Source organism: Anopheles nili, chromosome X (assembly GCF_943737925.1).
Source record: "Anopheles nili chromosome X, idAnoNiliSN_F5_01, whole genome shotgun sequence".
Classification (NCBI taxonomy): Eukaryota; Metazoa; Arthropoda; class Insecta; order Diptera; family Culicidae; genus Anopheles; species Anopheles nili.
This window is the reverse complement of record NC_071293.1, coordinates 15,910,787-15,929,827: the sequence shown is the minus strand read 5'-3', so window position 1 is coordinate 15,929,827 and position 19,041 is coordinate 15,910,787. Positions and strand designations below refer to the sequence as shown.

The 19,041-nt window shown below is 36.5% G+C and overlaps 1 protein-coding gene across 1 annotated transcript; it reads right to left on the bottom strand.

Moving 5' to 3' along the window:
* Positions 1–11,779: 11,779 nt before the first annotated feature.
* Positions 11,780–15,188, bottom strand: LOC128729052 (dnaJ homolog subfamily C member 16). The gene is made up of 6 exons (XM_053822699.1): positions 15,025–15,188; positions 13,544–14,909; positions 13,235–13,469; positions 12,784–12,958; positions 12,512–12,716; positions 11,780–12,437 (listed from the first exon to the last, which is right to left on the bottom strand). The coding sequence occupies exons 1-6, from the start codon at positions 15,186–15,188 to the stop codon at positions 12,204–12,206; spliced, it is 2,379 nt and encodes a 792-aa protein (XP_053678674.1). The 3' UTR covers positions 11,780–12,203.
* Between the last annotated feature and the right edge of the window lie 3,853 nt (positions 15,189–19,041).

Genomic DNA, 19,041 nt, shown 5'->3' with positions numbered 1-19,041 from the left:
CAGGAGCACACTGCGCGCAGTCCACGTGATGAGGGAGTGCTTTTCCCACCTGACACAGGTATAGTTCAGGCGCGTGATCCTATGCACCTGCTCAAGCGATGTGGTTCCCTTCGAGAAGGAAACCACAAACGCTTTGGAGGAGACCTTGTCTAGTGCTCCTACATTCATCTCAAGGACCGCAGTGGGTGCGAGCTCCTGCTCTTGCAGGAGGGTTACGGCATGGTCCGAAGTACCATATCGCAGTCCTTTGAGGATAAGCAGATACGAATTGTCCCTCTGAAAGTCAAGCGAGAAAAACTGTCGCTTCAAGTCGATCAGACATCCTCTGATTGACTCATGGTCCTTGCGCGTCACGTTTCGGCGGGCGCGGTCAAAAAGGCAAAAAATCAACCGTCTATGATTTTTGAAATTTATATACCATTCGACCGAAAACAAGTTCATTAAAAGAAATTCAAAAATGTAGGTTTATAAAAAATCTGGTTGCTAAGATATAAAGCACCAAAGTCAAAAAAGTTGTTCAAAATGCTTCAAAAACGTCGTTCCGATGGTACATTTTTCGATACCGATAACATCATTAGTTTTTGTCATACAAATATGTTACATTTATCATTTTGAAGGATTTTATGTAATATTTCGTATGATAAGATTTGAACATGATTAGAATGAATTTAAATATGAGTTTTTAAGCTTAGTATGTCCAAAAACAATGGAAAAATGAGCTTTTTCAACATTGGTAATGAATTAAAAAAATGCATACAAATTCGTTTTTCCAGATAAAATATATGTCAAACCTTAGGTATTGAACTATTCATTTTTGAAGGTTTCCCATTCAGGTAGTTTCAGCCGAGCTCCCCTACAGCTTTTTTTCGTTACTAGATTTTGGGAGGAGGTGCCTAGTCGGTAGCTAACATATTATAACATATAACATGAGATATTCTCAAATACAAATTATGTCATATAAGGATCTAGACTAGGTATCATATCTCATCAACCTATTTTTATCTTAAATTTTTTCCGAGATTTTGATAGCTACAAATTTACCATGATAATTACACAAATATTTGAAAATACGCGGTATCTTAAATTACTTATTGTTATGTACCAAACGAAGCAATATTTTTAACTTTTCCCATCAATAAGGTCAACTTTGTGAATCTTTAAATCACAAAACATCACACCGATAATATTAAAATATTAGCCAATCATTATCAATCAATTATCAGACTATCGTACAGTTCGTAGCGCTCATCATTATATCGGCTCCTCCATTGTCCTTCCACGCAAACGAGGAAAAAGATCCTTCTGAGCATCTTCCTCTCGATCGCGGCTAAGAGGGTATAGTCAGCTTTGGACAAGATCCATGTCTCAGAGGCGTATGTGAGTACTGGAACTATGAGTGTTTTATATAGTTCCAGCTTCAGCCGTCGCGACAGGTATTTTGAGTGGAGAAGTTTCCTCAGGCTGTAGTATGACCGGTTGGCTGCCAGCACCCTTGCGCGTAATTCAACTTCTATGCTACTGTTGGTGCTGACTTTTGACCCAAGATAGGTGAAGTTTTGGACGACTTCAAAGGTTCGCTCACCTATCTGTACGTCACCCCTGCGTAGACTCGCATTAGTATTTGTTAGCAGGGCCGCTGACGGTGCCACCATCATTTTGGTTTTTGCCTCGTTAATCTCCAAACCGAGGTTCTCAGCCGCCTGCTCAATCCGTTTATAAGCCTCTGCTACATAGGAGAGCCGCAAACCAATGATGTATATGTCATCAGCGTATGCCAGAATCTGGATTGACTTGTAGAAGATGGTCCCCGAGGTTTCCACTCCTGAGTCTCGGATGGCCAGGTTGAAAAGGAGACAGGCAAGCCCATCGCCCTGGCGCAGACCCTTGGTGGTAGCAAAGGGCCTTGAGAGTTTTCCATCCACCATCACCTGGCATGTGACGTTGGTCATGGTCATTTTAGCAAGCCTGGTAAGCTTGGCCGGGATTCCAAAAGAGCTCATTGCGTCGTAAAATTTTACCCTGGCTATGCTGTCGTATGCGGTTTTGAAGTCTATGAAGAGATGGAAAGATTGGAGCTGTTGCTCCGCCATCTTCTCCAAGATCTGCCGCATGGTGAAGATCTGGTCAGCGGCTGATTTCCCTCTTCGGAATCCCCTCTGATAGTTTCCCACTATCTCTTCTACGAATGGGACAAGTCTCTCTTGCAAGACTAAGGAGAAGATCTTATAGGCGGTATTCAACACCGTAATACCCCTGGAATTGCTGCACTGTAGCCTATCTCCTTTCTTGTATATGGGATAGATGATACCAAGATTCCAATCACAATGCATCGATTCGCTATCCCACACCTCAGAAATTATTTGATGAATTTCGCGTTCAAGTGCTGCACCTCCGTTTTTGATCAGTTCGGCTGATATTCCGTCGGCACTCTGATTCCTTGGAGCTCCTGCACTCGTTGTTCTTCCCACTGATGTTTCTTGGTGCGGTGTACTCTTTTTTCTTCTTGTCTGAGCCGTATGTAATTCTCTACGCATGCCCGCGTTCTATGCCGCTGCTGCATTGCTCGGTATGCGCAGTTCTTACGTTCCGTCACAAGTCTACATTCGTCGTCGAACCAGCCAGATTTGGTGTTGCCCCGACGTGGTGGCAGTGTGGATTTTGCACAGTTCACTATCTTTGTTTTTAGAGCGCTCCACCGTTCGCTCGTAGTGTCGTATGGAGTTGCTGGTAATAGAGACTCACCTTAAGCGGATTCGAATGCCTGTTGGACTTTAGCGTCCTTTAGGGAGTCCGTGTTGAGCCGGGCCTGCATTTTTCCCTCATCCCCTTTGTCACTGAGACGGGTGATTCTGCAACGAATCACTAAGCCAACCAGATAGTGATCGAAATCGATTTTGGCTCCTCTACAGGTTCTGACGTTTAACAGGCTCGACTGTCTTCGGCGGCTTATCAGCACGTGGTCGATTTGATTGGAGGTGGCTCCATCTGGGGACACCCAAGTAACTTTGTGGATGTCCCGACGCGCAAACTTGGTACTTCTCACAACCAGATTACTTGCTGCTGCAAGTTGGACCAATCTATTACTGTTGGAGATCGGCTCCAACTTAAATGTTCGTATTAATAAAATTTACTCAGACGTGTTCTTTTAACTGACTTCCACTATCACTTTATTCAAGTCAATTGATTGGGGTGGCGGTCGTTTTTTAAGCGCGCGTTAAAAAAATTCACGTCTTCTCTTTTCGGTTTCGCCGTTGGAAAAAGTTTAAATCCAATAGCCCCCTCGCGATGGCCGTTTTTTCCCGCGTCATCTCTGCGATGTTTTCCTGTTGATCCCCAACCCTTCGGAAACGACACTCTCTGTCTTCTACCGGTCAGTGCCGTTACGTCAGGTAGGCAAACAAACATGCGCCGAATTGTCTATAACAATTACCATTGTCATTACTGTGCTCATATAGACAGTGATCACCAATGTATTGGCGGTACATTGGCTCCCTACCGACTTTTGACGTCCCCCAAGATGATTTTGAGGTCATGCTTAGCGCACTTATCAATGATTTTTGCGAGGCGGCCGTAGGAAAGGTCCTTCTCCTCTTCGTCTTTATCTTCAGTAGGGGCGTGAACGTTTATGAGGCTAATGTTGAAGAATTTGCCTCGCATGCGCAGGGTGCATAGCCTATCGTCTATAGCCTTGAAGTCGATGACCTCGGATTTCAGCCGCGGACCTACGGCGAAATCCGTTCCGAGCATATGGTGGCGGTCGTGTCAGCTGTAGTACAAGTGGTATCGTTTTTCACCACGTCTGCTTAGCACACCATTCCCTAGTTATCGTATTTCTTGTAGTGCTACAAGGTCCATTTTATAAACAGGCATAAACAATAGGTTACAATTATTTCATGACGCGAAAAAGGCGAAAAATTAGATAGAAATATTTAGCAAGAAGGGGTAATCAAACGAAATGAAAATTATGCAGAGAAGTAGCAGTTGTGAAACAACAAGAGAAGAAAGAATTTGATATATAATTCTTTCCTTGGTAGCTAAGGTGATTCAAAGGGTAGATTTGCTGAAAATAAAATTTAGGATAGTTTGACAAAGCATGATATAGCTAATTGTATAACGTGTTTCGAGAGCAACAGAGCAAAATGAAATAAACAAAATTGAAAACCCTCGAAGATGAAGCTAAAAATAGAGCAAATACATTGTATATAAAAAAATAGAAGAAGACGAATAGATACATCAAAGTTTGAATTACACCTGCAGTCGTAAAAATGCCGCTTAATGTTCCCTTAAACTACGTCGACCCTAATAAAATCGGGTTAATGAGCTAGTAATCAATAATTGGGAATGAGTGAATTATTTAACCCGTTTGGTCACAAACGGTTCAGCATTTGATGATTTTTGTTGTAGAAATATAGAGTGAAGAGAAGACTGAAAAATCAAATGCAGTTTTATGCAAGACGACATGGTTCAATGATATAATTTCTATCTGTATCGTTTATCACCGTGTATTTTTCAGAAATGAAAACGTTTGTAATTTTGCCGGTAGATTGGACTGCGTGAATACAAAATGCTCGCACCATAAACAAAACTGCGATATTATTCATTATTTTTATCAATAGCATTAGAACCTACTAGGCAAAGGCATTAGGATAAATTACATTATGATCTAGGATGTACTACAAAATTGATAATTTCATGGATGTCCATGTTATTGAAATATACCTAGGATGTCTATTTTATTAAAAATTAAAGGTGTAGATTATTTATTTTGAAAGTTAACCATCCCGGGTTTTAGAAGCAAAGGACTGTGGTGAATTACACTACAGTGCAAGATTGCAAAAATGTATTAAGGCTATTAGCCTTCAGAGACAATAAAGTAAAAGTTTCAAACCGAATTTACGAATATAGTTCAATTGTTATTATGCTGGGAAAAAACTTAGCCAACAATACATTATACGAACACGATGCAAAGATAACTGTAGAGCAAACATGTCAAACATACGGCCCGCGAGGTCTTTGAATCCGGCTCGCAATGGAATTACAAGAACATCGATTATTATCTGGCTTGTAATGTTGTATAGCTTGAAAATAATTTGAATTTTTTGTGTGTGTACACAATTTACAATTAAGTAACACCCTATGATAATCCCACTTGAAGACGAAACAGATTCCTGGAATGCGCGTGTTTTTGTGGAGACCATATCGACAGGAAACGTAGAAAAAAGAAGAAGGATAGGGCGGATTCACTCTGTCGACCGCGTCAATTCTGTGCTATCGTTCCGAAGTGTACTTTTTTCCATGTAAAAACATATGCCGTCACCGTGAATGCAAGGTGGAGTTTTACTTCTGCATTTCAAATTTCCTGAAAATGAAGTCAGCTATCGACTTATTGTGGACATCATTGCGACCGCTCCCCAATAATGGCTAGCAGTCAGAAGTACAAATTTGTTGTTTGTAGATGTCTGAAGAATTAGTTTCCAAGAATAAGCGAACTATAAATTAACGCGAAATGTATTTTGCCACTGTCTTCAAATCACCTAAGCAGCAAATAACTAGCTTGTTTTTTGCTGGCAATAGAACGTACAAAAACCAAATCTAAGTTGGGTTCTTTATCAAAATCACTTCAACCACCAAAGCGATCAGTTCAAACTAGTAGTACAATTTAATATCGATTATTGGTATCATTGATCAAAGTTTCCGTTAAAATGTCTATGGCTAAAAAAAAGAAAGTCGACACTGAGTGCAAAGTTTTTAATAGCGAGTGGACACTATCCTACCTATCCTGTCCAGAAACACAGAAGCCGACAGAATTTCGGGCCTTGCAGCTGATTTGGACAATCAGCTGAAAGAAAAAGTAAAAGATTTTGTGGCAATTTATAATAGCATCGACGAAAGCACCGACATCTCCGATTTTGCTCGATTAGCTATATTTATTAGGGGCGTAAATGCTTCGCTGTATATCACAGAAGAATCTGTTCAGCTGGTACCGTTGGTAAACACATCAACGACAGAAGATATATTTTGTGCAGTTCGAGATGCTTTAGATATGATAGGGTTGGATTGATCACGTCTTCTAAGCATGGCTACCGATGATGCACCTGCCATGATTGAAAAAAAGTCTGGTGTTGTAATAAAAATTAAAGAAAAAGCAGAATCAACGAACGGAGGAGATATTTGGATTTTCCATTGCATTTTACATCAAGAAACGTTATGTGCCAAAACTATTAAGATAGATTATGTTATGGACGTGGTTATACGCACCGTTAATTTTATAAGAGCGAAAGGTTTAAATCACCGGCAATTCGAAAACATGCTAAAAGAGAACGAAATTCCACACGGCTTACCTTATCATACATGTTATGGACGTGGTTATACGCACCGTTAATTTTATAAGAGCGAAAGGTTTAAATCACCGGCAATTCGAAAACATGCTTAAAGAGAGTGAAATTCCACACGGCTTACCTTGTCATACAGAAATTCGGTGGTTACGCAAGGGAAAGGTGCTACAAAGGTTTTTTGAGCTTTATAAGGTGATTAAATCTTTCATGAATAGTGAAGGAAAACCAATTGTTGAATTGGATGACGAAATTTGGATTGCAGACCTGGCTTTTATATCAGATATAATTGATCATATGGCATTTGAAATCAAACTAAGGCTTTAGAAAACACAAACAACTCATGATAATCATACGCATTTTAGAAACCTTCGGACATTTCCACTAAATATAATTAACGTGAACAAACATTTGTACATAGAGAAATTTGATGAGCTGCGATTAGAATTTGAAAAGAGATTCGAAATATTAAAAAAAAACTTGAAACAGATTTTAATATTATTTGTTCACCTTTCCAAATAGATCCCTTAATAGTTCCTGAAAAATATCAACTGGAACTAATAGATTTGCAATGTGATACGCACATTAAAAAGACATTTATTTTGCTTAATGTACATGAGTTTCACCCCTATTTGGTGCCAAAGTATCCTTATTTATCTGATAAAATGATGACTGGCTGGTAAAATATTTTCAATGTTTGGCATAACATATGCTTGCGAACAACTTTTTTCAGAAATACATATCAATAAGAACAAAATGCGTTCAAGGTTATCACAAAACCACCTCAATAGTATGTTAAAAGTTGCTTGCGTCCAAACAATGAAACCTAATATTCGAAAGTTAGACGAAGATAAGAGAAAGCAGGGGTCAGGTAAATCAGGAGACTTGTTATTTTTAATATTCAAATGCGAGAAAATATTATTTTTAAAGTTCTTACCTGTTGCTGCGTAACTGGAGTAACTGGAGTTGGAGGACCATCAGGCGAAGTAAAAATATCAAGTCGCAGAAAGTTTAGCTTACCAAGGCAAGCCTTGACTATACACCGGTTGTTGAGCCATGCATGAAGAAGAAATTACTATTACTGTTACCATAATCTCGACTAAAATTTATTTTCCAGCTAACTTTTTCCTGTGACTATTTACAAAAGATTGCACGTATTTGTAAAACATGGAATTTAGAAATATATGATACGTATAAACATTCGGGTATGAATTACGCCTCTTCTAACTTTTATTTTAACACCTTGAATGCCAAGCGTTTCTTAGGAAATTCCACAGGATGCCACGATTTAAGCATGACTTGCTGATATGTGTTAGCAATGATTGCACCGGCTCTAATTATTCACGTTCTAGGTTTGTGATAAATTTTTGACTTTCTTTACGCTCATTCATATTCCTGTTTGGTCATAAATTTTGTATTTGTGCATAATAGCTATTCTACATATTCAAAAACTGATTTTAAATCAAGCGTTCTTCCCGTCGCCTAAAAAAAGGGTGACATGGCCGTCAAAAGAGTTTTCCGTTACTCACTTTTTGGGTGACGCGGCATTCAAGGTGTTAAATCATGAATAACGGTCTACTATGACAAGTTGACAGGTAAATTTTACAACACAGAAGTGATTTTTTAAAAGTTGGCCCACAAGATCATTTTTGTTTATAAAAAGGCCCGCAAGCCAAAATGAGTTTGACATCACTGCTGTAGAGCAACGACCAAAGTTATTATTTAAATTTCGAGCTTGTTACACTGATATTTGGATTGCACAACGTGCACGAAATGGGCATCTGAAAAGTTACGACGAAAGTAAGAGACCCCTTTCACGTAACTACCTGTATAGAATAAATCCATTGCAAGAACACAAACACATATACAGGATAGGACAATAGGTCAAAGCCACCCTCCAGCATGAAGAAGCGTAAGGCTCACAATGCATGGCCCTTTGGGTTCGTGAATCGAACGCACTCGAAAATAGGAACTACGAAATAGTTTAACAAGGACTTTAATTCCTATTTTAATGCATTTTTTAAATAAACATAATATACACGTTCAAGCAATCAAGTTGCGGTTCGCGATATAGCTTTGGAGTTCCATTCATCGAATAAATTGTACATGTTTATCGTTGTATCTGCTAGGATTCAAAACGAGTACACTTTTGCCCAGAAGATTCAAACAGCAGGTGGTTTGTAAATTGATGAAGTTATAGACACTTTTCCGTATTCTGTCATGTTCGTAAAGCATTGCTCGTAGATCGTTTTTTGTGAATCCATCTCAAGGAATAACAATAAGGATCGAAACATTTTATGTGGTTCAGTTTAATACAAAAAATGCATTCTAAAATACAATCATAATTAAATCAATAACTAAGGTCATTCATCTGCATTATTTTTTGGATCTGGTTCTTGTAATGAACTTTCAGATATTTTATCAAATTGATTCCAGTTGAAATGTATTCGAATAATTGAATGAAAATATTTACATCATCGTCTCCGAAGGCTTATAGTGGAAGAACATGTCCTTTTTCAAATTGCGTGCCGCATTCCAAATAGTCACAGTTGCTCAAGGACCCGATGCGTAGAGTTTAAAATTCAATATTCAATGAGCATCTTCATTCAATAATCTGTTTTCAATAACATGGAAATGAATGTAGCACCAATTGATTGGCTATAATCAAATAATGACAATGATTAGATGTGACAGGAATGATAAGGATCACTAAATTCAAATTAAATAGAATAGTCTTATTCATTATTACGGTTATGGTGCGAATATTTAACGTTATCTAGTCAGCCAACAAAACTATGTTTTCATTTTTGAAAAATAGGAGTTTTTACCGGTTAGATACACGCTGATACAAGCTTGTCTTGCTTCAAACTGTTTTCGTTTTACTGCTCTTCTCCGCAAATGAAGCCTTAGCTTTATAGCTCAATTACTGAAATAATAAAATGTATAATTATCTGGAACCAAAAGGGGTAGGAAAATTCGCTTATTTATTACTATTGATTACAAAATATGTTTTTTTGGAACAAATTTAATATTTTTTTTTCAGAATGTAAAAAAATTCAAGAGGTTATTAAACTTTCATCAATTCTATAGCGTTTCAATTATCTGAAACCAGCAGAACGACGCAACCAAACCTCAATCGTCTTACTATGGCATTTTAAATTGACATATACATTCTTCGTTTATTTTTCTATGGAATAAAAACAAATCATTTCACTTTCGCTGAAAAGCAGTTTGATTGTCATTTAAAAGCAAAATATTTGAATAATTACATTTCAATTATCCAATTATAGCAAAACAACGTAACCTATCTTCAATCGGCACGTTAGGGCATTATTATTATAATGTCCTTTCTTTATTTGTCTACGGAATAAAATCATAAAAACATTAAAATCATAGCAAAATATTATTTTGTGATGAAAATTCATAACGCAAATGAATATCATTGACTCAAAAAAAATTTAACAGAAATTTTCGCCTTGAATGCTAAGTTGAAAATTTACATAAAAAAATGAACGATACTTTGTTTGCTCAAAATAAAAACGATAATTAAATTGTAAAAAGCAATCAAAATATGAAATTGCATATCATTAAACGCTAATTTCCTCAGAAACCAAAAAATGTGCGGGTGCTTAAATACATTTTTACCTTTTTCATGTGCTCAGTAAAATTATTAAAAAGATACAACAGCACAGTTTGCTAGATTGCAATACACTTATTTATTGACAGTAATTTACTTATGCATATCTCCAGCTTAACTCTTTGGTGCACAACTTTGTATAAGGTTTATTATGCTATAGTCAATCGTTTTGAATTTGATTCTTACATACACGAACTTCATAGTTTCAGAAATTTAATTGAGAACCAGATGAAAAGAGCATAAAACAAAGAGAACGAACGAAAGTAGAATATTCAACACGGTCATTAAGCCAATCACTTGGCTACATATAAAAATGGAAATTATTTAAATTGGTGGTTATTCAGATAAAGGTCATAAACATACGAGGATTACATAAACAATAAACAAACAAGCGGCATAATTTTAATATCAAAATCTTCTTCATATTCTAAAGAATGAACATGAATCTTACTACCTCACGTAAAATCCTCCTATGGCAGCAGGGAGTAATTTTAATCGATAGATTATAATAACATATTCTGTTATTTTGCAAGAGAATTCATTTAGAAAATTATGTTGTGTAGCCATAAATGAACAAGACATGAATAGATAGATAAAAAAAGATACCCCCTACAAACCCTTTGTTTTATATACTGCAGCAATGGCATCACATATAAGATAATTAATGTATTTCCTCGGGCATGAATTGCAGCTTTCTGTCGAAAAGTGGCTTTTAAAACAGCTATGCAACCTATCACTATTTTTCCCTAGAAATACACACATATGGAGTGACAGGAAAACTCAACAATACGCACGCTGAGTTAAGAAATTGCATTAAATACCATTGAATTTTAATACATTGTACAATTTTGCAAATTTTACATCTAGGGTGCATGCCATACACGGAGAAATGCGGTAGTTTAAAGAGACAATATTCAAATCTTCTTTTATCGGATAGTAAGAAAATTTGCAAAAATATTAAAGGTGGGGGTTAAAAAGAAATTGTGGAATTACCACAATAAAACGGATTTAAGCGAATAAATAAACTATAAACTATAACGAAAACTAGCAACTAATTTACAATTTTATACAACTAGTCAAAAAATTTAGTGAGTTTTTAAAGGAAAAATGATGGGCACATAGGCCAAGTAAATGCGAAAACAGATAGTTGAAAGGAAAGGAATTCCAAAAATGATGATGAACGCATGTTCAATTGAACGTGTGCCTTTTCTTCAATTTGTCACGCTTTTTCTCTTCCTTGTCCAGTTTTAGTCACTACTACATTTTTTTTCTCAAATACCAATAATTTTCTTTGTATTTGTTGCATACTTTACCAACTCCACACATTTTAATACTATGTTATTTTCTAGAACTTCTTCTACCCTTGTCCTTCTAACAACGTTTTAAAGCTTCTAACAAAGCAATTAAATGTTTCCCCACAAAATTTGATTACCTAATGGAATGCATTCATTTTACAAATAAAAGTGACAAGAGTTTGTCACAATTCGGATGAAAGTTTCAGGCAAGTAGCATGAAAGTAAAAAAAAATAGCTGTCGTTGCACATCGTAGTATGTTGTTCATATAAGACATTCTAGGGGTGTACCTCATGGCATGCTGACAATGCGAGCCTTTTTAAGGGTTTCGATAACTTGATTTTTTTCTTGAAGCCGGATAGTCAATCCAGCGTACGGGAGAGATTCAGTCGAGATTTGAACCCGAAACCATCGTGTTTGTTCCGCACGCTAACGCTTTCGGCTATCATATCCCCCTCCCCCACTCCCCTTCCTACCACCGAAGTTTCTTCTTTAATCGAATTATTGCTGGCAAGGTAATATTGCGTCATCGATTCTAGACGCATACAATTTTAAGGAGAGGTTCTACGAATTTCAAAAATTTTAGCAGAAGCGTTTTCTTCTCTATTATCACTTATTTTTATTTCGCTTGCACAGTTGAATGCGTGATTTTTATCTCTTTCTTACAGTTACTTTTTTTTACTGTCCATTTTGTTACAATTAAAAAAGACATTTAAGTAATAAAACCAAAAATAAAAGAGAAGAAGAGATGAAAAGAATATGCACTAAAGTTAATCAATAAAAAGTTAAAAAATAAAATGAAACATGTATATCATGCAACTCTGATGCAGGACTTACACATGGAAATAATAAGTTCATGTGTAATGTAGGTCTTCTTCTAATAAATAATAAATGATAACAAAACGAAACAATAACGGTTAAATTTAAAATAAAGTTAGCTCTCATTTCGAAGTAAAATCTGGCCAATAATTGATGTAATATCGATGTGTTGTACCCTCAAACAATCGATCAAGCCAATTTGGTAAGCCATCAAGTAGATTTTCTTCAATGAGAATTTTTGGTTCAGATATATCCGATAAAGAAGTTTCGGAATCGGAACTGTTCATTCCAAGAAATGCACCTGCTTCAGGATCAGACGGCATGGAACTAAGGTGACGTGTCATTTTGATCATGCGCTGTAAAAAACGTATCAAATAACAAAAACAGAAAAATATATAATAACCGTAGATATTCAACACTGATTTCATACCTTGGCTCCGCGATTTGATTCTGGGTGTTTGGCGTGGTACATACAGAAATACTTGCGGTGGCCATTCAACGCAATTATAGTACCGATACAGTTGCGAGGATTGATTTTCATTTCTCGTGATTCAGATAATGATAGTCGAAGCAATTCAGCGTACCACCCGATGCCTTTTTCAATTAACATGTGAGCAAACATAAGAGTTTTGTTTCTACATATAAAACGATAAATAAGATATAAATTTATAAGCAAACCACAAACACAGCATGAGAAATTACTTTCGATAAGGCCAAACAGCTTTGTGAAATGCTGGAATCAATTTCGATCGAGATTGCATGTCAGTTAGTAACACTATTGTACGACAACCGGGTTTCAGAAGACGTACAAGCCCATTATATTTCTCGGCACGTAATTCATGCAACCTTAATTCCGGCACATAACTGCTAAACTTTCCTAAAAATACAACAATATTTGTTAACGATATGATGTAATATATATATATATATATATATATATATATATATATATATATATATATATATATATATATATATATATATATATATATATATAAATATATATATATATATATATATATATATATATATATATATATATATATATATATATATATATATATGTGTGTGTGTGTGTGTGTGTGTGTGTGTTAATTTATACATATAAACACAAACTACTTCCAGCAGCAAAACGCTGGAACTTATGGCTTACCGTTAGGATGATTGGCCATATGGTTTGCTTTGTTCATTTGAATATCTTCCTCTTCTAGATGTAATAAATAAGACATTAAATAGCCTATTATAAGAATCAATGCTATTGTTCCAATCACAGATATTGCTGGTAAAATATGCTCCTTTCCAATGTTGTCCATCATGTACTCCACAATCATTAGAATGCGATTTACGATGCGCACTACCATGCTCTCGGCATGTTCATCTAAAAGATCCTAAAATAAAATAAAAATTTTAAAAACAATAAAAAGTTTTCAGTAACAAGCATAAAGAAGCACCGAGCTATTACCTTCACTTCAGTTTCAAAACTAAGAACTTCTGAAGACCGTAGCAGCCTATGAATAGCTATATCAATTTTATGTTTTGTATTGTTGAAGTATTGATCCTGAGTTTCATTGTCTTTCGTTTTATTCATTTCCAACATTATGTCATGTATCCATTCATATCGAATATGTTTAGAGTCACGACGCCACAAAATGACAAGGTGTAAAAGCGTTTCTTGAGATTCATTAAATTTCGAAAGCGCACCAATAAATTCACTTTGCTTCTCTTGATAGATATACGCAAATCGAACACGCTCTCTACTGAATAAAGATTCATGAGATATTTTACGTAGCATTTGACGTGCTCCGTCATGCAAACTTGTATTTTCTGTGATTAATACAACGCATAACTTCTTCCGAGGTCGGTTCCATTCAGCAGGACATACATTATCCAACATTGCTTGGGATGATAACCGTGGAAGTATAAGATATTTATTAAGTGAAATGATGTTATTCAATGTAGTTGTTGGAATATCAGACATGGTAACAGTGGCTACAGGTTGTGGTGGAAACTCATTAAAGATGAGCAAGGTATCAAGAGTTGTATGAGCTTTGAAATTTGACTGAATACGCATGGTATCTTTAGAATTAAGCTGTACAAAACCAAATGCGACGCGTTCACGAAAGTAGTATGCAATTATTAGATATCGCAAGCGTGGTTGTGGTCTCGGTTCAAATATTAGAGCACGAACACGATTGTCAGACCACCCACCCAAAAAAGAATCAAGTGTATCATCTCTCACAGACATAAGTAACTTGTACGGCAGTTTCTGCCTAATAAAGTCCACTACATGCTGTGCATTAAAAACACTATCTTTGTAAACATAACTATGACCATCTAGCACCAAAATCACACATGGTAGAGAGTGTACTCCAACTTTTCGCACCAAATGCTCTTCATGCCCGGCGTTAACGGTAGCAAAAATTACACCATAGGGTTCCAAAGTGTCAATCAACTTTTTAAAAGAATTTGCGGCCTTCATGCATGCAAAACACCAATCGGCGTAAAACATCAATATATGTGGCGTTTTGCGACTGGTTGGTACTATGTTTATGTCATAGTATTTTGAAGTGATGGAAAGCCGATGATATAGACTTATATCTTGGTCGTGGAAATTGAAGTTATGAGTTCCATAAAAGTGCTCAAAAGGATCTGAATAGCGTCCATAACTACTATAATCAGGTCGTTCTCGGTTTGATACAGCATCTTCGTTTGTTATGCCAAATTGATCAAAAGCTCGTCTACGCTCTGAATCAGACAATAATTCGTAAGCTTGTTTGATTTCTACAAATTTCGTTTCCGCTTCAGGTTGTTTCGATTTGTCAGGATGCCTGTAAAAAATTTAAATAACACAAAAAATGTGAGACAAATCTTGGATTTTGTTTTCAAGTTACAGCCTAACTAATCCAAAATCAAAATATCGATTTTTTCCTGCGTTCTACTCACCACTCCTTGGCCAATTGTTTATACGCCCGACGAATTTCTTGTAAATTGGCACGTTTCTGCACACCCAGTACTATGTAAGGATCATTTGTAGTACTTTGAACTAAACAAATCGAAGAACAAAATATCGCCAAACATGCTAGGAAGACCGTCTTGTGACAGTCCATCATTACTCTGGCACTATAAAAAAAAAACAAAGTAAAACAAAAATGCATGCAAAAAGGTCAGTGTAATGAAAAGCAATGCAATTACCATTGATGAAAATAACTGAAATAAAATCGTATTTCATATGTGTCGGTTTTAATTGAATCTATCAAATATTTGATTTGTGATCTAACTAAAGCGAATTCTGCAGCACAACACACCTATAACAGTTCATATCGATTGGTTCTCCAAAATAAGCATAAGCACTTCAAAAACTATAATGGAAAACTTTTTCCAATGTTGCTGGTAAGATAAAAATATCGAATACACAACACCGTAGATATTACAAACAATCCAGAATAAAAAAATGCAACAGCTATAACAGCAACGTTATAAATTCATCCATTACGATCTTTGTCAAGATAAATTCAACATTGAAAACAACCCATTTTGTCGAAACTCCGTAAAACGTCTTCCCATTCTGTCAAAACTGTTATGGAAAAATCGTCACAGGCAGCCTAGGCTATCATTTCCCACGAACATCCAAACAAAAGGACTATTCGCCGACTAAAACGTTCTTTAACACCTTGCGTGCCAAGCGTTTTTTAGGAAAATCCACAGAATGCTACGATTCAAGCGTTTCTCGCTCATATGTCACAGCCACGGTTACACCAGGCATATTTCTTCACGATCTTCGTTTGTGATTGATTTTTAGCTTTCATTACGTTCATTCGTGTTTTTGATTGGTCATAAATGAGAAAAAAGTATAATAGCTGTTCTAAATACGAAAAATTTGCCATTTAAAAGCAATCGTTTTTGCCGTCACCCAAAAACAGGTCACATCCTCCAGGAAAATTTTCCATCACCCTTTTTTGGGTGACGCGGCACTCAATGTGTAAAACACCTTGACTGCCGCGTTACCCAAGAGAGGATGATGGAAAATTTTCTTAAAGGCTGTGGCCCACTTTTGCTTGCCGACAAAAAACCTTGATTTTAAAATGAAATTCTTGATTATTTAACAGCTTGAATGCCACGTCACCCAAAAAGTAGAAGTCAGCAAATTGCTTAGAATGCATGTTACCCAATTTTTAGACAGCAAAAACGCTTGATTTTAAAATGCAATTTAAAAATCTTTTGAACAACTACTATTGAAAAACTTCAGATTCATAACTGAAAAGAAACGCAAATGTACGTTAAGGAAGCCAAATATTCATCGCAAACCTGGAATGTGAAGAATTAGAGCCGGTGCAAACATTGCTAACTCGTATGAGCAATAACCGCATGTACCGATGCATTCTGTGGAATTCCCATAAAACACTAAGCACTGAAGGTGTTAACACCTTGCATGACAAGCTATTTTTATGAAATTTCACAACGTGCCATGATTCAGGCATTCCTTGCTCATGTGTCAAAGCTAAGGTTGCACCGGCTATAAATCTTCACGTTCTACGTTTGTGATCAATATTTGGCTTTCTTTATGTACACTCGTACTTATAACCAAACATAAATTTTATATTTTAAAATAATAGCTGTTCTAAATATTCAAAAATTGCATTTTAAAATCTATCGTTTTTGTGAGCACTTAAAAATGGATGACATCCCAAGCCAAGCGGTTTTTTGGCTTGCAGCTAGAACAAAACTTGGCTTGCTTTCAAGTCAAAATCAAGCCGTAATACAGACGTTCTCGGCGATAAAGCTCCTGTCACTTACCCAACGAGAAATTTACGGGTATAATGTTGCGATCTCACTCACTCTACTGTCTGTTTTATATTCCCCTGTCACTCATCAGGCTGCTACTCTACCTCTCGCTACCCCTCTCATCAACAACCCACAAATATTCACCGTTAAAGCTATCGTTTCACTCTTTGCTCTCGCTTCCACTCACTGCCTCTTCTTAAATTCACCAAATAGTGAGCCTACTCACTGTGCGGTGCTATTGAGTGTCGCACGGCGTTCACTCTATCTCTTATTTGAACGCACATTGGGACTCTCTTTTTTGAAACGATCAGCTGTGTGAGCTGGTTTTTGGTCCGTCGAGTTATGAAGAAAATCTCAATATTTAGATATATTTTCTACTGAATGACACGTATGATGTTCAAAATACTGTATACAAGCATGGAAATACATAATTTCTGCAGAAAACACAACGTCACAATAGGTTTTCAAATGAGTACATATATAAAATTTTCCATACGCTCCAACTGGACATACCCAACATCAATAAACCATATCATCATAAATCAGTGTTGAATACATCCGATAGAGATATCAGCAACGATTAGGGTAAAGAACCATTTGTTTGTCTATTGACGATGATGGTAGATATGCTACTAAAATCAATCAGTATTTCATGAAAGCATACTAATACGAGGATGAGCACGAGGAAAACTTCAACTATCTGGACCAGGTAATAAGGTCAATGTCTGACGAATCGGGAGCATTTGATGTATTTGTTTGAATGAGCTCTTCAATTGTATTGCATCTCAACACAAATGCTGTAATAGTTCTTTTGGCTACGAAGTGGCAACGGATTGGTGATGATTAGATGGATCTTTCCATCTCGACATACGAAACAATTTCACATAATTTGCTCACGCGCCGTCATCTACGCTGGAATCATGTAACATGTAACATCTGTTTGATGCTTATAGATGCAGACATACAGATAGATCTGTCGGACGAAGACGGAATAGGTAAATCGCAAACGATTATCTGGGGTAGTACAACGATTAGCAGAATTTGATACCAGGATGGACAGCGTAGAAGCACAACTAGACAATATTCTGTGCCTAACATCTCACCAATCCGTTACCACTTCGTTGCCAAAAGAACCATTACAGCATTTGTGTTGAGATGTAATACAATTCAAGGGCTCATTCAAACAATTACAATAAATGCTCCCGATTCGTAAAAAATAGCAGCTTTCGGTCAGCAAACATTGTTATGGAGTGATTGGGAGTAGTTTATTGATAAAACCCATTATTGAAGTTCGTCAAAAGACATTGAGCCATTTACATGATCCAGATAGTTGTAGTTTTTTTTTGCAAAAACATACCTTCAGAGAGGAATCTATGTATATACTCCTCTGGAAGTTCAATTGCACTTCATAATCGTATTAGTATGCCTTCATGATATACTGATGGATTTTAGTAGCATATCTACCATCATCGTCAATAGACAAACGGTTGGTTCTTTACTCGTTATCTCTATCAGAGAGATATCCCGTTGCTGATATCTCTATCAGAGAGCCCCTGCGCGCCTTCAAATTAGAGATAAAGAGAACGCCGTGCGACACTCAATAGCATCGGACGGTGAGTAAGCTCACTTTTTGGTGAAGTATAGAAGAGGCAGTGAGTGGAAGCGAGGGCAAATAGTGAAACGATAGCTTTAACGGTGAATTTTTGTCGGTTGTGGATGAGGGGTAGCGAGAAGTAGAGTGACAGAGGTCATGAAGGCTGATGAATGACAAGGAAATACAAAACAGATAAACAGTTAGTAGATAGAGTGAGATCACAATATTATACCATGAAATATTCTAGTTGAAATGTGTTGGCAACGGTTGCTCCGGCTGTAATACTTCACTTCTAAGTGTGTGATAAACTTTTGGCGTTCTTTGCCTCATTTGTATTCGTAATTATTTCTATATTCTATCCTTGTAATTAATAGCTCTTCTTAATTCTTCAAAATTGTATTTTCGTATTCAAGCATTAATGCTGTCACCCTAAATTGGGTGACATGCTTTTCTGGGAAATTTTTCGTCACCCATTTTTGGGCGACGCTACATTGAAGATTATCTGCCGAGTCTCATTGAAGAAGGTAACGTCAAATTTCACAGGCCGAAATGACACTCACATTTGGGTGACGCCAAAATCGCTT

Bases quoted from the DNA above. Each gene is read 5' to 3' on its own strand.
- LOC128729052 (XM_053822699.1), bottom strand. From the start codon at position 15,188: ATGGACTGTCACAAGACGGTCTTCCTAGCATGTTTGGCGATATTTTGT. The intron at 14,910-15,024 runs GTGAGTAGAACG...AATTTTTTACAG, and splicing joins AAACAATTGGCCAAGGAGTG to GCATCCTGACAAATCGAAAC. The intron at 12,438-12,511 runs GTATGAAATCAG...CGTTTTTTACAG, and splicing joins AATCAAATCGCGGAGCCAAG to CGCATGATCAAAATGACACG.